Source organism: Orbicella franksi, chromosome 14 (assembly GCF_964199315.1).
Source record: "Orbicella franksi chromosome 14, jaOrbFran1.1, whole genome shotgun sequence".
NCBI classification, from domain to species: Eukaryota; Metazoa; Cnidaria; class Anthozoa; order Scleractinia; family Merulinidae; genus Orbicella; species Orbicella franksi.
The window spans coordinates 21,362,221-21,385,576 of NC_138158.1; the positions used below are offsets into that span (position 1 = coordinate 21,362,221).

At 39.8% G+C, this 23,356-nt stretch overlaps 1 protein-coding gene across 2 annotated transcripts in view; it reads left to right on the top strand.

Moving 5' to 3' along the window:
- Positions 1 to 6,864: 6,864 nt before the first annotated feature.
- LOC145468243 (protein patched homolog 1-like) overlaps positions 6,865 to 23,356 on the top strand; it is a 29,578-nt gene continuing 13,086 nt past the window's right edge. The window contains exons 1-10 of one of the 2 annotated variants that reach the window (XM_081451913.1): positions 6,865 to 7,169; positions 14,767 to 14,959; positions 17,375 to 17,564; positions 18,449 to 18,521; positions 19,103 to 19,200; positions 19,632 to 19,761; positions 20,271 to 20,363; positions 20,727 to 20,848; positions 21,528 to 21,675; positions 22,181 to 22,312. In XM_081451913.1, the coding sequence (XP_081308039.1) occupies positions 7,095 to 7,169; positions 14,767 to 14,959; positions 17,375 to 17,564; positions 18,449 to 18,521; positions 19,103 to 19,200; positions 19,632 to 19,761; positions 20,271 to 20,363; positions 20,727 to 20,848; positions 21,528 to 21,675; positions 22,181 to 22,312 (1,254 nt within the window). In that variant the 5' untranslated portion in view covers positions 6,865 to 7,094. Of the gene's footprint in view, positions 13,408 to 14,766; positions 14,960 to 17,374; positions 17,565 to 18,448; positions 18,522 to 19,102; positions 19,201 to 19,631; positions 19,762 to 20,270; positions 20,364 to 20,726; positions 20,849 to 21,527; positions 21,676 to 22,180; positions 22,313 to 23,356 lie in introns of both variants that reach the window. The other variant, XM_081451914.1, reaches the window with a different exon arrangement.

A 23,356-nucleotide genomic window follows, 5' to 3' on the forward strand; every position in this document is an offset into this window, starting at 1 on the left:
TTTTGTTCGCCTTAGGGAATTAGTGAGTTTTGACCCAAGACAGGTGACACGCTCTTCTCCAATCGGAAAACGTATTTGAGTTGGAAGGTATAACAACGTATTTTGGTTTCTCGTCTATGGGTATCGACAAGCTGTTGGGGACCCCTAACAAAATTCTTCGGTGTAACCATCAATGGACTAGCATTCCACCTAGGGTAGTAGCTATACCCTTGTAGTCTTACTTATACCTCTAGTCCAGTTCCTGAGCAAGCATATAGGACGGGAAGAAAGGAGAGTTGGGGGACTGGTACCTCGGGGTCGCGGGAAACCTCTCTTTTTTGCCGTGTCTATTAGAAGAGATTCAGCGATAGTGTGTTCTTGTTTTCATGCGAGTTGAGAAACTCGATATTATTTTTCAGCTCACAAAATTTTCCAAGTTGAAATACCACAAAGAAAGGCGACAAGTAACAAAGGGTACCTAAAAGTCGCAACAAGACGCGCAACACGAAACACGTGACACGAAACACATTTGACACGAAAACCGCAACACGAAGAAAACATGAGAGCTTTTTATAGATCGTTTCTCACTTCGATTGAAAGGCCCTCTGGTTTAAGTGCCCTACTTTGGCGATTTGCTAGTAGTTTCTCACAGCTCTAAGATAACAATCGGATCTGAGGAGAAAAGGCCGAAGCCGCGGTAGCCCGCAATATGGGAAAAATTTCGATCCCAAAGGGATTCAGCTATTTTTCACAATCTGCATTTATCACGCACACGTTTTGTTTTCGACTTGTTTTGAACATTAGTGTCCATTTTTCTTAGTAAGCAGGTCAGATTAAGAACCTAATTTTGAGGTTGCAAAAATATGTCTAGAACTCGGTTGAGATGAGAGGTAATTTTTCATAACTATGTTGGAGGTAATCCCGGAAAACCACAGAGGTCAACACGGGGGGGAGGTACTCCCCGGAAAGTTGGGTGGGGGAGTGCGGCCAAAACCCTTACCCTATTTATGACCAAAGTGTGCGATTTTTGCTACCCTATTTATGACCAGACCAAAAATTCGATACCCTATTTATAACCGTTGTGGCTGGCACAGTTGCCCTAAACATAAGTTATGAAGGGCTTTTGTTGACGGTCTTGATCGACAACGATGAAAGAGCAGCTTCTTCTAAGAAATATACCCAATTCATGACTAGAGTGCAAAAACCATCTCTTTGGGGCCGCACATACCTATATAGCCCAAAAAAGGGAGTACCTCTCCCTCCCGGAGTTCAACATAACCTTACAGACAAAAATTCAACTAATTCTTGATCCAAGATATTAGGTTCGAAATTTTATTGCCACTATTCTTGTAAATGGCTTAAGTTAAATCCGCTCCGTGGTGGGTTAGAAGTCTTCGTGACCTCAACGCCTGCTGCTCAAATTTGGTTATACTCTTCATGCTTTTACAATGGTGCGGTTACTTTTTTGTCCGAAGCGTCTTATATGACATTGCCTCCCTTGATATGCCGCAGTAGACGAAATGGTAACATAATGCCGTATGTAGGTTCCTTCCAAGATCTGGCTAAGGAAATATCTTTCGCACAGAAAAACTATGGGGGAAGAGAAGAGGTAAACCTTGAGAGTCTTGCTAGGATCACAGCTTGCAACGATATGAAAAACTCATTAACTAAAGCGTAACCACAACTTGAAGCCCTAAAATAGCGACAGGGTTATGTCCGATCAGGCGGGCATGTTTACGATCAATAGTTCGCCGATGAAACCCGAGTTGCTGAAACGCTTATATATATTCGTGGAATGTTGCTCAAGGCTCAACCGTTCACAAAGGAACAAAGTGGTACCGACCAAAGATGGAATCGAAAACAGCTCCGGAGTGTCGAATGGTCACATCGAGTTGGGCGTGATATGTTTACTTTGCAGACAAGATTTGAGACTCACGCGTGCCGAAAAGGCATTAAAATTATCGCCCGACGGAGCTGAGATCGAGATAACTGAGGAAAAACAAATTTTGAAAGTTCCTTTCTTTAGTAAGTGGTTCGCTGTGGATGGAAAATTTTCCTCTAGACTGACTCTCCTTGACTCGCTTAGTGAGCTTTTCCCAGGGTTATCAGGAACGGGGCGGGCCAAAGTGCTTTTAAATTGATTTTCAGTAATGACTTGCTTTTAAGTTAAGTTTGTAGCGTCTTAATGAAAGGACCTGTTTTCCCCAAACCTTTAATTCAGTTCAGCAAGTCTGTGTGCAAAATGATCGTGGCACGTTACTCAAAAGACGTGTTGTTCATCACTTAAATGGTTTATCAGCGAAGTGAAAATTGGCAATCTTCCCATGACGTATCTAAATTAAGAATCTACGTTACATATTTTTATTTCAAAATAAAATGCATATATCAAAGCTAGGAAAATGCTTGACTTCTAATTTTTTTATGTATAGCATGCCAATATTGCCATGCCTGACTCTGGGACAGATCTATACGTGCTTCAAAACTGGAGCACTTGGTAACTATTTGATCAAATCTGAGAACACGCGAAGAAAAAATTAAAAAGTAGTATTTTTAAGGCAATTGATTTTCAAGAGGTAAAATGGCTCATTTAATTTGGCACCAAATGTTTTGTTTGGCACGTCTCCAGGCCTGCTACTTTGTTGGTTAGCTTCACAAGATTAGACAGAACTCCGTCAACATGGTGGTGAAAAGTGAGAAACGGGGAATTTGACGAACGATTTAGTTCGTTTTCAATAGTTTATTACCCAATCCCGGCCGCTAATTAATTATACACTGAAATGGAGTTGTTATGATTGACAGGAGACTTCAACATCATGCACTTGTCATGGCGAGTTAGCTATCGTCTGACATCGTAAAATTCCAGTTTTGTTTTTGACACTGTGCTAAAGGTTGTTTCTCACGCGCACCACTGAACCTTGAGACAAAATTATTTAGAATATGGACTAATGTGTTCTTGGGCAAGACAATTTACTCTCACAGTGCTCCTCTCCACCCGGCCCACTGGTGTATAAATGAGCACCGGTGAATTTAATGCTGGGGGTAACCTTGCGATGGACTACCATCCCATCCATGGGGGGGGGGGGGGGGGTAGAAATACTCCTGGTCGCCTCATGCTACAGAAACCGGGATAAGCTCTGGCCTGATGGGCCACTTGGTTTGCATGCAGACTTAACCGTTACCTTTACTGTCCAAAAGGTTGTTTCTCACGCGCGCCACTGAATGAAAGGACCTAGACGAAATTATTTAGACTATGGACGTCGAGCAGGCCACCTTTTAAACTGGAATGCAGACACCTATAATATCGAATGAAAAGTCAAATGGCCTTTTTCTTTTTAACAAAAATTAATTATACTTTACAAAGGCTAAAATTTAAACTGACCTTGCTTGGAGCTTGTCAAACGCCTAATGAATATATTTGGAAAGCAAAACTATATTCATAAACTACCGTACGCGTCTTGAAGAATTTAGGCACACCTTTTCAAGTTCATCGCTTGTTGATCACATAATTCTCTCAATCTTTCTCAGAAACCATACTTTTGTTTTGGTTTTTGGTTTATTAGGCCGTCTGGATATTTAATTTTGCCTGAAGATTTTCTTCACCATGAAAGTAGTCTTTTGCATAACTAAGAGAATTCGCTTCAACATTGAACTTCACTTGACAAGACTCCGAAAAGTAGATCCTGTAGGCAATCTTTTTCATTTGAAGCTGGTAATAAAGTTCATGAAAGTTAAAATGGTCTAAAATTACTTAGACTAGCCAAGACAGACCCCATATAGTCTGGAAATAACAGCATCATAATCTTATACAATGCCCTCAGGCCGAAGACCCTTGGCGCCTATAAGCGACATTAATTAAATTAAAGGAGAGGAACAGAGCTGTACATTTGCAATTCTTGTACTGTACATAATAGCTCATTTTTAGTACTATGGGGTTATAGGTGCTTTTGGTAATTCGCAGCAATGAACAAGCCGATGCTTGCCGGCATGTTCGACTTTTTGAACCATTGAAAAGAGTGCGCATGCGTGGAAAAGAGGCGAAAAAACTTGAACTCCTCTTCTAACTACAACCCTTGTATTATTAGTAAAACACACAGTTAGAAAGGTATATCTCATGTCTGCTCACTGTAAGTATGACAAAACTATGTTTTTTTAAGTGATATTAAATACTACCTCTTTTTACGCTACTTTGCCCCATTGTGATGATAGCTGACGAAAAAAACTGAGAAGAAGAACATTGGTCGTTTTGATGTTTTCCGAGACTTTTCATCTAGGGTGGGCAGTCTCCTTAATCCCATGTCTTGCTTCCGGATGAATTTGTTAGCAAAACAATACAGATAAATTTAGGAATTAATCGCTTCCTGGTTGCAGAACAAGATAAATATCTTATTCTGTGCTGGGATTAACCCAAGTGTTTCCATTTGTGACCACAAACAGCCACTGACGCAATGTCGTTAATGCGCGTGGATAATTAATCCTGCATGCAATTAATTCTTCCCGCTCCTGGGAAGACCACTGTATGCTTTTCTCTCCTCTAGGAAATCTGAGCGGCAAACACTTTTCCTCCGATGCCCAACCAAACTACAAATCGCTAAATTTCCGTGATCCAGAAAGACTCCAGCGAGACTGGCTAGTAATTGAGCAGCGCTTTTCTGCTCCTTCCAATTTCTAATGAGAAAGCCCTGGGAGAGGAGCTGACGAGCACACGAGAACTAAGGCGAAGAAGGAAGTGGGCGGATAGGAGAGGGGGAGGCTGGAGCTCTGAGGTCAAGGCTATCCTGTTCAGGACGCGCATTAAACAACCGATTTTAAACATTATTTCTGTACCCTAAGGCAATTGATTTATTCACGGAGAACCTGACTTATCCTGGTTTGGAACCCCCCGCCAAGGGCTCTGAGACACAACAAACTACATCTAGATCTAAGCACACTATACCGCAACGTTTCTCAACACAATTAGGAGTGAAGCACTTTCGAAACAAGAGTAAATTTTACGATTCTCAGTAGCCGGGCGTTGCTAAACACGGGGAAAACATTTCCAATTTAAAAAGGCGGATATCTTGGTAGGGGGGCTTGGAGAGAACATGTACGTGAGTTGATAAAACTGATATAGTACTGTTAATTGATTATTTCTTGTCCAAATAAGTACACGATATTGCCTTCGGGTATAATATTGGAAATGCCGATCGATTTTGCACGGAATTACAGCACTGTACGTGAAGCAAGTCTGTGACTTTTCTTATGTTTTACAAACTCAACAGGCTTTTGAGATAAGGTTTTGCACATGAAGTGGAAAATCACAAATTTGGTCAGAAATGCACTTTGGTCAGAAATACACTTTCAAAAAAACACCTAATTTCTTCAGTGTTAGAGGTTGATTAAACCTACATCCGGTAATGTAAACTGGTTCTCAAGTTTCAAAGTCAAAATACCGACCAGTTCAACGTCTCTGAATGCGTATCATTTTCGAGTGTAACCTATTCTTGATTAATTTGATTACAAACGTCAAACTACTTAATTAATTGTCTATAATATCCCAAGGGCCTGTTTATTTGTTTTCCGCAGTTCGGCTTAAAATGTTTTCCGCTGGGTTTTTGACGAAAAACTTGTCCAGGGCTTCCTCAGTTGGCTATGAAGATACCTTTCTCTTTATCCAGTTGCTAATGTACTCCGAGTGTTGGCCGTTCCCCAGAGGTGGTCGATTAAGCAGGCAGGTTGGTAAACCGGTCCAGCTGGTTTGCTCGCTCCAGTGTAAAACGCCTCGCAAAAGGCGGGAATTTTTTTCAGAAATTAATTACCTGTACTGCAACAACAGTCATTAGTTGTACTGATGAAACTTGTAAAAACAAGTTCCGTTGAGCCGGCCACATCTGAAAAACAGGTTATAACAGCATGGCGCGATTCGTAGAGTTTAGCCTGCAGAACAGGCGAATAGCTAGAGAGTGTGGCCTGCTCTGCAGGCCACGTAGAGTTAGGCATTGCCTTAAATTTCATTATCTTTTCTCAGTTCGTTACTGAAGTCCACATTTCGAAAGCTTAATCAGAGAAGAGTGTCGTTTAGGACAATGATCTTACGTGAGGCGCATTGCAGTTGTCTTAGAGTTGTCTGGAATGAGCGAGAAAGGAGTACTATTGATATACTAGCAGCAGATACAAGATATCTGGAACTCGTCATTGTAGCGAACCGTGAGTTCTCTCCGGCTCGTATAGCTTGAAAAAAGTAAAAGAAAAGAAAACACTGCGTGTTTGAGTTTTGCTTACTTTTCAATGGAAAAACATTTACCTAGTAAAGCCAGATTAGTGTTAACTTTAGGGGTACGTCCGCAAGTGTGGTCAAAGGGGAATCCCTTGTTATATGAAAAAATAAACCCATTAATTATGGTGTTAAAGACGACAGGATATTGTACAGTGCGTTACAAGAGGACAGTTGCCCTTTGTAGAGCTTACAAGATTTCTCCGCGCTTTTTTTTTTTTTTTTTTAATGTCATTAATTTTTTTTGGAAATAAGTCGCAAGAGCACACAATTTATGACTAGTCTCGCTCTATTCCTTCTCTACCAGCAGCTCCCCCCCCCCCCCCCACCCTCCCCTCACCGGACTAATAGACATAATGGCTGAACCCTTTTATGGAATTGAGTCTTCAGTTAAAAGGCATTACTTTCTTTAGAAAATCCTGAAAATCACTCCATGTTGGTAACGAGGGTCGAGGTTGACACTTTTCCAGACAGAGGAATGGTATGTCCCCACCCGGCTTAAAAACGCATTTGTCAACCCAACCGACAAAATGGCAGTGAAGCTGACAATTTTTAACGATACATAATTTTACATTGTATCTGCACACGGGAGGAAAAATATGGGTTTTTATTGACCGAAGGCTGATCTTGGTTCCCTTATCGCTCTTGAACCGTGACCTTAATGCCGCATTGCTTGCTTAACTGAAGAGTGATATAAACAATGGGCAGAAACTCGAAGAACGCACAAACCTGATACATGATCGGTTAGCGGGCAAACAGTTCGTTCCTGATTTCAGCGATCGACACTGCCGGGTGAGCATTCAATGAGTTGTCACGAGGTTGCTGAACACACACTCGCAGTTGCGGGACGACTTGGCGGAATACCATGTTACGAATCAAATTTAATGTCAGATCGACGGCAGATAGGAGATCGGATCAGACAAAGCAAGCACAGACAAAGGTAATAACAGAGGACATCAGATAAAGAAACAGGATTGAGCATATAAATCAGCGCGTTTGGTGGGACAGGCGGAAATGAGTTGTGTCCATTTCAGGCACACGCTTTCGAACATGTCATCAGAAATGATGCAGAAACGATCTACTTTCGTCGTTGAATGTATTCTCAATCCTGTCTTCAAGGTTTTAGAACGTAGGAGATTCTCAAAAATGATAGGCAAGGGAGTCCGATGACTTCATTACACGCCATTGGTTTATGATACTCCTGCCTTGACCCTTGAACAGTCATCCGGTAAATCTTATAGTTTTCAACGCTGAGTTTTGGTCCAAAATGAATCCGTCATCTGGTTGATGGAAACAGCTTTAATAGCACTACTATTTGAGAACGCAATTAACTTTCATTTTGGCAAGCTCTTGTAAAGCTACATCAAGCATTTAGAGACAGGTCATTTTATTCTTCTTCGTCCAAGAACCGCAGCTGTGGAAAAATTTAGAAAGTAATTATGAAGATGGTTTACACTGAGAAAAGAACGAAAAATCAATCATTTTAATGATGTGTCTTTGGTAAAAACGTAAGCTGTCTTCCTTTGCGCGATACAAAACGCCTTAGCGCGAAACGATCAAGATGGCCAGATTCCGAAGACATTTTAGAGTAAGAAACGAAGAACGGCGGAAACCTGGCGGAAGTCACCGAACTTGCGTGTAAATGACATCACATTCCCGCGTGTTCTCGCGTGACGATAACACATGCGGTTTTTTCTCGCACGCAAACGATCGGGTTCACGGGTGGTTAAAAACCCCAACTTTCCTGGTTTTTGGCTTCGCGTCTTCAGCTTAAAATTGTGTAGAAATTTTTTTTTTTTTTTGCGAACAAAACGGCACTATTGTCTAACAATCTCGGTAGCAATACTTTAAGGCCAGGAGGGCAAGTTTCAATAGTTACAAAAGTGAGGGTTTTAGTTTCACTTTCTACAATTGACCTTTAAATTTTCGGCGAGATAAACATAGCTTACTGGATCAGAGTAGCATCCGATGTTACGTGATTTAGTATAATCCCCGTGAAAATGTGTTGTAGAAATATTTACAGTTTGTTATTAAACCTGATATGATTCCTGGCCATGAAAAAAAAAAAAAAATTTCACCAACTGACTAAGTTCTCAGCCAAAGTCAATAGATGTTCAAGGAAAGTGTTCCGATATGAAGAAATTTTTAAAAAAAGTGATTGCTTTTGCTTTCACAGCTCATCTTTCGAATTTGATCACAAAATTTTTCAGCATGGTCTGTGAATGTATTCTTAAATGAAATGAATGTACACATACCTTGAATTGCAATTCGCTTTTAAGACAAGGGTCTTGAACCATTTTGGTGTAATTTGAATTGTGGGACCATTTTAGTCTCACGGGGTTACAGTACAGTTTCTACGCTCTTATCTGGAATTGCATATTGTTTACGAAAGAAACAAAACTATATAAAGAAAACTAGAAAAAAGTAATTGCTTCTGCTTTCTCAATTGGATCAGAAAATTCTTCAGCATGGTCTGTGAACATAGTCCAAAACAAAACAAAAAACTGAATGTTCGATTCCCATTCTCATCACACATACAAACCTCAATTCGCTCTGTTTCCTACACGTAATACATGGGTCTTGAACCACTTTGGTGTAATTTGAATTACCGGATCATTTTGGCCAGGGTTAGGATACGGTTTTTACACTCTCATCGGGAATTGCATATTGTTTACGAAAGCAATTATTTTTTTTACTTTTCTTCATTCCTCGAGAAGCGCAATCTGGTCTGAACTATGGTGCGAATTTTCAGAATGTTTGGGTCAAATCTGAAAAAGGTTATAGTCTGTGCATACTTGTTTGGAATTTAGAAAGCATTTTTCACTGCATATTTTAATCCTCCCTTGCCGGGTGAAGTGTCGTCTGGTCAGAAATGTTAAAAGGGTGTTATAGTTGGGAAAAATAGCTTGTATTTTGGTCGAAGAAGGTTCAGGGCTTCAACAAGGGCACCGCACCCTCCCACCCACATTTTCCGACTGTGTCCTCCCCCGGGGTTTTGCGCCAAATTTCTGTAGAGGACCTGATCTGACATTTTTCTATTTTTTTCCCTTCCTGATGTTGAAAAATTAATTATTTATACCGTGAAAGCAAAACTTTTAGTTTTTGAAATATTTTACACTGATTGTGACCTACCTTACACGCGTTATGATGCTCTACCTGTTTTAAATATCTTAATCAGTGTAAAATCTTTCCTGGCGTCAGAATTCTCCGTGTTTGAGAGGGTACTAAAGCACAAAATCCGTCTGGCGCGCGTTGTGAGATCACTAAACGATTAAACTGATTTGTGCTATTTTAAACAATCAATTTGATGTCTTTATAGCACTGGCGCATTTCTGTACAATTCTAAATTACAGAATCGTCCATTAACTTCTTTTAGTGGGACAAAATTTAAATAATACCGGTAACGCGGCACTCTGTTTCAGCGGTCGTGCTTCAAAATGCATTCCTTGGAGAGACACGTACATCTGATCAAAGTGTCACACACAAAACGTAATTTATGATATCTTAAACAAATATCAAAGCGCTGTACGGCTTCAAAATTGGCTTAATTATAAAACTGAAATACCAACCGCAAAATGAGGAAATATTTCACTTATCGTCAAATTGGATGAAGATATAATTGTCTTTCAAAGGGTTTATATTGCTAATCAGCGAAGCAAGGCCAGGGTTGAATGGATGGAATTTTTTTGTCTCGCACTAACGGCCCTTTAACTAGGCGAGACACACATTATTGCATCTTGAAAAACCTTCAAGAGGGCGGTAAATTCCGTCACTGTCCTTAAAAGAAATGATATTATCAACATAACGAGAAATTTAACCGCTTAGATGACTATTCGTGTTAGCCGTTCAATGCCCACCCCTTTTCCTCTTCTCTAAAAAAAAAAAAAAAAAAAAAAAAAAACGCAACTACAACATGAGCGCACCAACACGGCTTAAAGTTGTTAACATTTGAATTTTGCGTTCCCTTTGTCAGCGAATTGTTTATTTTTTCCTGGCCTTTTGAACTTTTTTCGGTGTCGCCCAGGAGAGAAAAGACGGAGACTAGAGCAAAGAAATACTTACTGCGAGCGTCAGCTTCTGATATTAACTATAGACATGATAATAAAAACATAAAATCACGAAGAAAACTAAACAATCTTATTTTCATTACGAAAAATTATTCAATATGGGCTCGAAAGGCGGAAGGGGGGAGGGGAGGGGGCGGCAACTTAGAGCCCTGTACCCCTGTCGAATTTGCTTGGTTAGCCCTGAAACCAAAGTGTTTCTGTTTTCGAACATTACTATCTCTGTTTAATTGGTCTTGTTTCTTGAAGTCCTGAGGCAATAAAGTCGTGGGAGCCAGCTTTTTAATTTTAGCCCTGGGGCAATAAAGTCGTGGGAGCCAGAATTTTTAATTTCAGGTCGAGACCCTGGAGCGCGATAACGTTTTGCGGGCGTTCAGACATCGTGTGTACAAAAATTTAAAAGCTTTGAATACCTTGATAATTTGCGCCTTAAAATCGTGACTTTGGCCTACAATAAGTTGTTTGCGAGCGAATAAAGTAGCCGAGTAATACGAGCCGATTTAGAATCCGGAATGCGTAGAAATGATGACATGAATTTCAAATATGTGAAGCGATGAAAAACACTCTTTTTTGTAATTGTTGTATTGAGGAGGCGAGTACGAAGAGAACTGAAGAGGTCAAAACAATGGCATTGTTGTGGTCCGTTCATTCCCAATTATGACAAAGGAAATTGCTCTCTGGTCCACTTTTAACGAGCCTAGCAGCTTGCACCGGGTTTGGCTAAAAATAGCTAGGGTGATAAAACCCAGTAAAAACCTGATATCCGATGAGCAGCAGCGATGTCAGACTGATCCGTTAGATAATAATTTCTTGTCCACTTCTTGTAACTGATACCTCGTCCATGATTGTTTTGAAAGAATGGAAAACGCACGAAAAAATCCCAATCATCGTTCTTCCCAGTTTACAATCCCCCAAGATTAAAATAAGCCCCGGCTTCCCTTGCTAAAAGCCCCTATATATAGTCATGGATGGTAACAATGTAGAGGTTATAAGGGAAAAAAAGGTTTTCGAATGAGCACTTTTCTCAACTCTTTCTCCCACGCCGAGCGTTTTTATAAAAATAACATTAAAAGTTGCTCAGGTTCTGGAGAGCTTGTTGGTTTATTTGTAAAAAACATCAGGGCTTCGTTGGTGGCTAAATTCCGGGAACCAAGCTGTGTTTCGCCTCTGCAGGCCATGATCCATTCAATGGGTCTTCACTCAACCAACAACGAGACAAGACGAGAACTGACATGCAACGACAAGAACTTGTTGCGGCGTCACGCAATGATTCTTTTCGTAGAGGAGCGCGTTACGTGACAACAGTTGAAGCAAGAGAAACAGTGTTGATGCAAGAAAAGTTCCTATTCTGCAGTCTTAAAGGCTTTCACTATAAAGCAGGAGAACGGAACTACTGAAGACGGAATTGAGTTACCAAAATTTCAACATCCGCTGGTCATTGCGTTACTTCTTTGCGTGACAACTGACTTTCCCCCGGGAAAATGCAGGTGATTTCTTTTAAAGTTATTTGAGTTTACCTCTCGAATGAAAATGTTCTAAAACTATAGGAAAAGAGAAAATGTTTGGAATTAAGTTTGACAATTGTTTAGTTACGTTTACACTGAGGAACAGCAAAATACGGCAAAGAGGATTTGCGCTTGAAGTACAATCTTTACATTACAAGCGGTTCTCCACAATGGAAAATCTGTTGTTCTTTTCCTCATTTTGGAGTTCAGTCAAATAACTAATACCTTTGATAATAGCTTGGCTTAAGAAGCAATTCTGCTGGTGTTCTAGTTCTGTTTACAATCCACAGGCCGAACTCCAATCAAAATATTAACACAAAAAACAGAGGACTTCTGCAAAATTTCAACAGGCTGCAAATGGAAACTACCGAGACGCCATGTAGTCTGCGAATGTTGTTTAAGTTCTAAAATGGCCGTTTTTCCTGGTGGCCCAATCAATGTAATGAAAGGCTTAACTGATAACGGGAAAAAAGCTTCACTTTGGAAACTTGTTTGAAGTCAACCGGGCGTCAAATTGAGACACAAAGAAACATTTAACTTGAGATCAAAGCGATACTTTTTGCATCGGAAATGACCCGTAATGGTTACTAAATCCTAAAAGCGGCCATTGCATACCTTCACGCGGCTCTGGAGCAATGCAGGTCTTTAGAAACAATGTAAAATCATCTCGAATCGATTAACTCTCTGTCAAATTTGTTCTGTAGAAAATAGCTGACGTTTATTGATAGCGCCGGAAATTGCCATGTTCGGGGAAGAAATGGTAATTGCTTGTCACACGTGACTCGGGCGGAGAGATGCTAGAAAGCGATTTATTGCAATTTTTTTGTTGTCCTTTTGTTGTGTTGTTTATTCAATGAAGCTAATCTTCGACGCAACCTCTAACATGAAAATCTGCCGCAGGAAGGGTTTTCGATTCAAACGGGCAAACCACCACTCGAGAGTTGAAAATTTTGTGGTATGAAAAAACATTCATACATGTCTTCTTTGTTACGGTGCATCCATCTTTGCACCGCATAAGTTCGGGATTTAGCGCGATTTATTTTGAAAGTCAACTTTAGCCGGAGTTCTTTGCTGCAAACCTTTTAGTACGCATTGTTTTTTTGTGATTTGGACAGGCAGAGATAAAAGATAGCATGTAATGTGCATCTTTCCCCTGCTTGTGTGGTCCCCGTGGCTTAATGGAAGACACCACTTGTTCCGATAGACAGCATCGGCCAATCAGAACAGCGCTAAGGTTGACGTTGAACAAGAGCGCTCTACCAGGATTATTTTTCACGTAGGAATGACAAGGGCATATCGGTTTTCATTTAACTCAGGGAATGTACAGTTGCGAACAAACTGAATGGCTCTTAGCACGGATTATGGCCTTACTACGCCATGTTTTGGCCTCGTGGTTTCTTCATGACGGTCGGAACACTGTTCTGGATAGAATTTAACCGTTGGCTCCTGTGCCGTGAGCGCTGAGGCGAACGCGCTTTGAAAACCTTTCACACCGTTTCAAGTTTTGACTCCGCGTGGTCGACAACTTCAGGATTCAAACCCGAAAATGAGCGCTTTTCCGTCCAGAAATTTGGCTTGGGCAGATGAGGGTCTTCGAGAAATCGACCAGGTGAGGATAGATTAGTAATACAGCGCTATTTAGTGGGCCAGTTTGATTCCATATTGTGGCCTAGTCGCAATTTTATTGTCAAGTGCTGCCCATGGTCTGGGAGATTGTTTACATTACAACGTTTCGAATTCGCATCAATTCCAGCTCGAGCTGTTCCATGCTTTCGAAAAACGTCCCATTTATTGCGGTTTTAGGTCTGGTGAAGTACTTGAAATGCGATGTTGGAAGCTCATTCGCTTCTGTTACCTACATGGCCGAATCGCGCAAATGTTTCACCTTCTAGGGGTACGGTGGTGCCGTTTGTTGTTTTTTTTTCAGGCTGGCGATATTTTTGAAAGGATTTGCGACAAGGGAGGTCGAAGATTGTCAGGAACTAAGTTTTAGGCATTTTGACCTTGAAGTTGTAATTCGACTTAACAGAAATTTGTCTTGTCGGACGCCAGTCGCTTGAAAGGACAAATTACGATGTATGAAATTTTAACATGACACCTTGTGAGGTACATGTAGTTTATCTTGGACCTAATGCAACAGATCTGTGATTTCGACATTTTTTATTTCACCTCCGTCCTTGGCCCACCAACTGTTTTGATAGCTGTATATAAACTTTTGCAATTCGTGATGGCGTTCTCTCGATTTCCCCCTTGGTTGTTTTGTCAGAAGAAGTACTCTGTCCGATGGTTTGTTTTTGGAAGGGCGCCGAAATAGTTTCACTTCTGTTGTCGGCTTCGTCTGTGCTGTTGTTTTTGACGTCTAATAACAGAGATCATATTCTTGACTGGTGATCATTTGCTTGGGTCGACTAGCAAGCGCTTTGCATGGCTAAATCTGTTACGAATTCCGGCCATTGCAAGGCTCTCGAGCGACTGCAAAGTGATCTCTAAAAACTTGCGACACCGAAATATTTCGAGACGGAACATAAAAGATTCGATGTCGACTCGAGCGCCCTGATCTTGCACGGTAAGTCGCTGATTGAGCGAGACGTCGCCCATCCTGTGTTGTAATGCTTGTTATGTTTAGCAAAACTTTGGCAAGGTTGTCGAAGTTGGGTGGTCCGGGCTGGTCCGGGAAATGCACGTGCTGTTTAAACATTGTTTGCAGTAAAACCTCGCGAAAAATCTTCGGGTATGACAGCAATTTAACGTAAATATGTCGAGATAACATGGTTCGGATTTTGCGAAAGGAAACGTGGCAAAATTCTGTGTCGTATCTCGTTGATGTTACGTTAGAACTAGAATTAAATTGATCGCGAAATTTTGGATTAATAGGAACTTTAAATGACAGAACTAAGGGGTCGGTAGGACTATAAAAATATTTTCGGTTGAAATTCTTGCAATAATGATGGATGCGTATTTTTTTCAGGGCCATGCAAGGGGGAACAGGACGGCTTTGCTTGTGCGCTCTGTGTTACAGTCTGTTCTTAAAAGACTTGGACGGTTTACCCAGAGGCACTACGGAAAAGTTATTTTATTTGGCTTCCTGTTTTTGATCGTGTCTGCGATTGGATTGATCAAGGCAAAACTGGAAACTAACGCGGAAAATCTCTGGATAGAAGGTGTGCTGTTTTCCCATCTTGTATGCTGTATGTAAACAACAGCTTTGATTTCACAGACTTTGTTTTAACAAAGTGTATTGTTTTTCATTGCCGTTCGTCCTGTGTTAGCTTCCTGTGCTTTTAACTGGCGCGGATGCCTTTTATTGTACAGTGTAAAATGTGCTCTATAACAAGCTAAAGGTTTCTTACAAGTCAACGTTCCTCACAGTGTTTAACTTTCATAGCCATAGCCAGAAAAAAAATGTGACTGAGGCAATTATCCATGGGTTAATTCTCTCCCTAGGTATTTAGGGCGTTTATCATGACTGCTATTAAACGCAACACTGAGATCACGAAAAAAATGACTGAGGCAAGTGCCTATACTGGCTGCAGCCCTGACTTATTTAAAGTCCAGTGAAATGGCTGTGATTGGGTGCAATATAATTTGTCTTGTGAAGCACTGTACACAAGCTGCTAACAGTGCCTGGGTTGTGTTCAGCTGAGGCTCTGTGTGTACCACTTGGGGTGGTGTTTGTCCTCAGTTCAGCTCATCTTAAATTAAGTTGCATATCATTTTGAGGTTTTCAAATCTTTGAGTTGTTGGTATTCTAAGTTTAAGCATCAAGAAAACTGACTTAAGATATTCAAATATGTAGAGCACTTGCCAAATTCATTCAACTTGTTCCTCATCCAGGACCAACTGTTTTGGCCAAGTCCAGTTACACTTTCCTAATTTGCTCCTGTTTGGCAGTGGTTGTGTGAAAACCATCCCTTTAATATTTAGCAAAACATTTGCATGAAAAGTGCATTTGTAGTATTGTATTATTGCTGACTATTGTTTAGTAGCTCAAATGTAACAGGTGACTGGATAAATCAGCAATTTCTTGGAACAAAGATGAGATTTGTCCAATCACACATGAAGCAAATAATCTGAATGTAGATCAATTCCTGTTTATAATGAGCACCTTTTTCCTGGTCGCACCATAGTTAATAGAGGGGAATGGTCGTGAAACTCGACAGAGTTCTTTGTTGTATATTTCTGCTCTCTTTTTTGGCCTTGACTGCACAAAACCCAACAGTTGTTTACTACTAACTGAGGAACTAACCAATAGAAATGTTTTGATTACATAACTCAGGCATAGTGTATGAACGTAAAACAAAAGATTGTGCACAGTCGTGGACCTTCCAACATAGATCTTGGCATCTTTGTTTGCTCCTTTGATGTTTGCTGGGCTTCATAACCCTTCACCTCTACTAACTATGGTCGCACCAGCCTAATGCATCATTAGTGATTGTAAGAACACATATTAAATTCAGAGAAGTGCTGTCTTCAATTTCAAGGAGATATCAAACAGACCGTAAATGATGTGAAACTGTCCAGTGGTTTCATAGAGTCGACCTGGCTGACCTCACACAGTTTCTTTTACTTGTGTTGGTTTGTTAGAGTAAACTTGAGGGTAATTAAGTCACTCCCAGGTTTCCAATACATTTCCGAGTACCTTAAACGGATCATGAGATTAGTAACTAAAGATTCTGTACCACTGCATTAGCAGAAAAGTGACCACACTTCGAAACTTATTGGCCCATGTCAGAGTGGATAAGGGAGTTAACTACTTGTTAGCACAGTCTCCTCAGATTTACGCTTGATATCTACTCAGCAGGTGGGCAGATACTTGCAGTGTCAGCTACTTTGATCTGAGTGACAGTTCATTTTGCAAATTTATAATCTCCAGCTTCGGTTATGAACTCTAGAGTTGATCTAGTTAACAAAATGTCAGATTTGATGTTGAAGTGATCTAAGTTGGTAGGTTGCCAATTTTACATGACGATAGGTCTCAAAGAGGTCCAAAAGTGGCAGACCACATAAAGTTGTTATTCTTTTAAACATTAAAGTGGCAAAATCCAATGTTTGGTTTGGTTCGACATCAGCTTTTACTTATAACGACTATATACTCTAGCAAAATGGTGTGAGATGGGAATCAGATTTGTCTCCCTGATGAGATTCCTACAAAAGAATTGTTATTGAGAGCACTGTAATTGTGACATTGTAGCCTGGTCATCTACACTTTTGTTAAGAAGTAATCCCTTCTTCTTAAAGGACTCATATCTATTCACTGGGCTTACAATCTGCAGTACCATCTTGACCATCTTGTTTATTCAGGCAGGGCTGTGACCAGAAAAGAAATTATGACTGCAAGGCATTGTCCATGGTTAAATCTCGTGCTTGGTATTAATACTAGGGTGTTTATGGTGACTATAAACTAGAAAAATGCAAACAGTGACAGAGACAAGAGCCTCAGTAAACGTTTACATATACCTGTTACTAGCTACAGCCCTGCACATGTGTCTGTGTACATGTATGTGGATGATAAATACAACTTGGTTGTTATATGCAAGTGCAGAATGTTTCAACCTGTCTGTTGTTCATGATTTTAGTGGACGGACGACTGGAAAAAGAGCTAGAATATACCAAAAAAGCACTTGGAGAAGGTTACGGCAGCACACACGAGCTACTGATACAAACACCCAATGAAGAAGGAATAAATATTCTTACTGTACAAGCCTTGAAGCGGCACTTGGACATTTTAATGAAAGTCACAAATGTCTCCGTAGATTTGTTTGACCAGTAAGTCAATTTGTTTATGTGGCATATGTTGAACATGGTTTGTATTTCATAAACAGGATATTTATGTGTGGGCATGTGTCAACCAGCTGCGAGTTGTTATTTTATGCAGGTCATTCGAGACAAGCTGCAGCTGTTAGAAAGTTTTTCAGTTTTTCATGACTTAACAGACCTCCCAAATTGTTTCCACAAATTGAAAAAAACAAAAAAATTGTCATATCTCCTTCATGTCTTGAACTTTGTTATCTCAATATCCCCACAACTTTGACCTGAAAAGAAAAAAAACTCCCTCTGATACTGTTGTACTGTTAGTGTATTATACAGGCTTTGTGTCAGTTTTGTTTCTCAAACAATTTATCTTTTCCCTTATGTGTTTAGTCTAGCAAGAACATACGGTTTGTTTTGTTGGGGTTATGTCCATGCCTATTTTAGAGTTTCGCTCACAAGTTTGCTCCTATTATATAAACAAAACAAAGTCATGGTGCAAAACGTTATGGAAACATAAACAATTGTGTTCATCAGTCATGCTCTATTAGCAAACTTGGGTTTGTAAATCAGTCGCAATGAACAATTATTGGTCATTGCGACCTTTATAGATGTATGTGTATACACTAGTTATGCAACACTTTTGAGCGGCATACCATGGAAGATCCCACTTGTCAGTTTTATTTTCTTGGTATACACACTCACCTTTCTATTAATTTTATACCATGCCATATAAAATAGCGTGGCCAACAGAATCAAGGGGACATGCTTATGGTGCTTGATGGGAAGTTTGGGTATAATACCATCAAATATACAATGGCTTTCCCCTATTCTGATTGGCTGTATTTTCCATGGCACATTGATATAAATAATATGTACTGGTGTTGTTTTGTTTCCTGCAGAACCTGGACATTAAAGGATATTTGCTACACTCTCGATCTTCCTCCTATGGATGATAATATTGGGTTGGATACCGTAAGTTCAGAAGAATTCAAATTCATGTCGAATTCCTGATTCAAAAAACATAATTATTAATGTTTTGAGAGCCAAATTAAAATGTTCAGCAGCATGTGTCTAAATGTTTTACCATCAAAATCTATTGACTGGCATATTTCTTAGGTACTGTGTACAAGTAGACTGGTATTTTTTTGACAATGGACTGGATCATTCATGTTGTTCGCAAAGTTCTGGTGGCCCAAAGGGGCTCAAGTTTATTGCTCATCGAGGTCAAGTGTTTTTTTGAAGTTGACTGCTGACCAAGTAGTGGGTTTTGATTGGATTGTGGGCTCAACCGAGGCTATTTTGTTGTAATCAGAACCGGTTAAGGCTAACCCAGGATTAAAAGTTAACAAGTTCAATGAGCTTATGTTTTGTGCAGTTTGAGGTTATTCAAACTCAAAAGAGAAAGCCAAACAATACAAACAGAGAACCTCTCCGCAAAGCTACAGAACTCAAATCAAATTTCTTGCTCATCCTGGGTTAGCTCAATCAGGCTTTGAATTACCCCGCTGGAGCTTCCCTTGTAGGCTTGGCTAAATCTCTATATTATATTGTAGGTCCTTCCGCAACTTATGCCGTGTGTCATGATAAGTCCTTTGGATTGCTTCTGGGAAGGAGCAAAGCCACTCGGACCACACAACAAAGTAACCTTTGGGTACGCAATGTGTTGTAATTTGTTGACGTGAGATGAAAATTTTACATGCAGTTAGCAGAAGTTGGACAGTGCAGTTTTCCCTCTTCTAATTTTAAAAAAGACACTGGACATGCATGGAATATTGTTCACAACTGATTAATAATAATTATGAATAACTTAATATTTTAATAATTAATTATTGGTAACTCTTGTTAAATGCCTGCAATTTCAATACACTGTAGTGTACAGTAGTTCTTATTAATTTTAGCCAAATGGGCCCTATAGATGAGCACCTAAAATGTCATTTCTACACAGTGTTATGTAGGTAGTTGCATACAGTACTGACACATCTTTACTGGCTTGGAGTCACTGAATATCTGACTGCAAACTGTATTTTGGTTGTACCACTTTTCTATACAGTTCTGGCCAATGTAATATCTTTCATGTTTTAGGTCGGATGATCATGATGATCCTATTGGCAATTTGAAATGGATAAGCATGAATCCGAAGGAAAAAGTACAATTAATGGAGCAGTATATGCTTCCAAGAGATTATGAGAAACTGATGGGACTTCTGAATGAGGTAAATAAATTGTTTACATTGTCTGTGACCATTTCCCTAACTTGCAGTTCAGCTCTTGGCTCATATTTGTGTTGCATGTGTTCAAGGTTACTAAAACCTGTACATATGAAGGGTTCTTTTCATATATATATATCTCCCCTAGTTGTCATGTGTTGAAATGAATGTTCAAATGTTGTTGTTTATAGTGGTCAATGCACTTAGCTACACCTAGGTAGTTCACAGGCATGCCATTTAAACTGAGAGAAACAAATATATCAAGTAAACATAATAGGCTTGAAAATCCCAACTGGCAGAAGGCAGACCAGTTGGTTATTTACAAGCATGACCGAGGAGTTAAACTAGGGTCTACAGAGAAACAACTCCAGCTAAGTGGCCATGTCCTCCGGTTTAAAGACCGGCACCCTGACCACTCGACTGCTCGGCCACGCTGTCTCACACTGTAGATTATAAGAATGATCTTTATACTTTTTTGTCAATGATCTATTTCTTAATTATTGATTGATTTTAAGGCTGGAATCAACAGCGGCTATGTGATGAAACCTTGTCTTGATCCATATGACCCTGACTGTCCAACAACTGCACCAAATTACAAGACCAAGAAGGTAATTATGCCAGTTCTCTTCAAGGAGCCAGTCAAACATTTGTCTTAGAAGGGTAATGGCAATCTTGGCCACCAACAGAATCGGTGAAGAGAAACCCTGCACTGGTGTGAATTGTGCAGAGGGGTACGTGAATCCTTCAGAAGCTGGAAGAAGAGATAGTTGAGAGTGGAAATCTCAAGGTGGCAGAAACCAGAGAGTGAATGTTTTTCAACATTGGGTAGTAATTACTTTCTTGTAGAAAAATCTCAAAGCAGTAGGAACCACTAGAGGAAATGTAGGAGGTAAAAGGAATGAGAAATGGGAAGTAAAGACTTCAAGAGGTTGTCTGCAGTGCATATAAATCTCTTTTTTCCTTTTTTGCAGAAACCCGACATAGGTGTGGAATTGACGGGTGGCTGCAAGGGGTTTGCTACCAAATATATGGACTGGCCGGAAGAACTTATTGTGGGAGGAACTGTCAAGAACAGAAGCAATATTATTAGAAGGTGAGGTTTGTTTCTGGACATAATGGATAATCTACTTGTTGGATGGAGAAAACTAATCAAAGTAATGACACACTTCTGTCATGACAGTGGTGCAATGTTGATAAACCTGAAGATTTGCAGTTCATGACAGGGTGAAAATAAGATTGATGCAGTTTAGATAACAGATTTATTGTAGGTCAGAATCTTATTTGAGTGTAAATCTAACAAAGTCGATAATAAGTAACTCTATTGGCTTGGGTACGGAAGGCGTCGACAAGTGGGAAGGTCTTAAGTGCAGGCATGATTTATGGCATTTCCCCTGTTATCTATTAGCTAAAGTGAGTTTCTGTTCTTAGCAGACGAGCTTTCTTGTGGTTGTGCTTCTACATGTAGATGAAGGCTACAGTTCACCCCCTATTAAATGGCCACCCTCAGGGAAATTAATAGTGGCCGCTCAAAAGGGGCTGGCTGTTTAATAGAGGTTAAAACAACAGAAAAGCCCTCATTGAGACGTTGACTACTGGCCACCTAATAGGGGTGGCCATTTAATAAAGGTTCAACTGTATTTTCAACCCTGCAATGACAAATCAAATCAAATGGCAGTGAACCAAAAATCATATCTGCTTACTAAGAGGATAGTGTCTGTTAGTCAGTATTCGATTTAATTTGTGTTTTGTTTTCTTTTATGTACGTTGTCTAGGGCTGATGCATATCAGAGCATAATCATGTTGATGGGGAGGCAGCAGCTCTATACTCATTGGTATAACCAAGCAAAAGTGAACCACATGGAGTGGACTGAAGATGAAGCAACGCAAGTTTTAGAGGCATGGAAGCGCAAGTTCACCAAGGTAAGATGAATGATAATGATAACAATGACATGTAATTATGTATAGTGCTAATGATATATGTAACATTAGACATCAAAACACTTTAAATTAAATTAACTAACTTACTACAGCAAAGATCTTAAAAATTATTGATCACTGAAATGTGTTTAAAACATTATGCAAAAAACTAAGATCTATTAGAACTGTTGAAATTAATGTCATAACCATTTGAAATTTTCTTAAACAGCATGGCTCCTATCCCTTTTTGGATAAAAATCTAAGGTAGAGCTTGTTTTATAAGCGTGGACTGAAATGGGCAAATCTTTAGTCCCAGGTGTAGTGCAGTTTGCCGCTGGAGTAGACAGAAGAGTCTTATCACTGCAGGAACAAAGGCAAAGTCCTAAATTAGACTTGTCGCTGTGGAGACCTGAAGAGTTTAATATAACAAATACAATAGTCTCAAAGTCATAACTTGTTTTAATTATCTACTGTTGCTCTGCTCTTAAAGTGACAATTCCTCTTGCAGATCATTAACTCAGTTGATCAAAGCAAAGAAGATTCAACAGTGTTGGCATTCTCCTCCACATCATTCAATGATCTTTTGAAGGAGTTTTCTCAAACAAGCTATTCAAAAGTAGCAATTGGATATGTTCTGATGGTAAGATAATGAAATGACAGATATTGATGATTTCCTTGACTCTCTTTATCCATCTCAATTGAAAGGCCATGGGCAAGAATGCTCACTAGATTTTTTTTGGCCATTTTTGGTAGAGTTCAAAGGTAACTGAATTTTGGCATATTGACTTTGTTTTACTTGAGAAACATTTCTCTGAGGTTTTTTTTCCTGGGTTGTGCTTTGTTTTCAAGAAGTGATGTATGCAAAAAGCCTGGACTTTTGTGGCAGCTTTCTTTTCTTAAAGCCAAAACGAAGGAAGCCGTTTGTTTCTGCAAACAATATTTCCTCAATCTTAGCCACCATTGATAATGACTGTTTCTTAGAGTGTGTCTGAAGTGCTCGTTTACCCCAGTAAGGTTTCAATTTTATTTGAAGGCTACGTGTACTTTGTATCTCACCAAGAATACTAGGCTATTTCCGAGTTACTTTGTGCCTCTGTTTCAAAATGAGTCCTTGTGCAAAACCTTTTATATGAAAATAAGGTTGATTTGCATGAAAATGTATGTGTAGGTGGGTCCCATTTTGGTATGGATTGAATGGTTTCGCATCAAGACTCGTTTTGGTACAGAGGTGAAAGGCTACGTGGAAATGGCCTATTGCTAAGCATATTGTGACATCAAACACCATCCACTGATGTTAGCATGTGTTAATGGCAAAAATTCATCTATGGTGAAAAGTCAAGTGAATGGTGAATGGTGAATGGGTACATTTACCTCAAAGTGATATACAATGTATATGCCTTTGTGACACAGTCACCGTGTATAATCACTATACACAGTGACTGCATTGCAAAGGCATAAATTTAACAAATGGTAAACGCCATAGCGTGCACTATTGAGTTATGGATGCACACGGAAGGTTGCTAAGCACTCAAGAAGTTAGAGTCACACTTGGCTATCGCCTCATGCAACTCTAGCTTCTTGAGTGCTTAGCAAACCTCCCAAGTGCATCCATAACTCAATAGTGCACGCTATGGCGTTTATGATTTGTTTTATATCATAACATTGAGACATTGGAACAACAGAA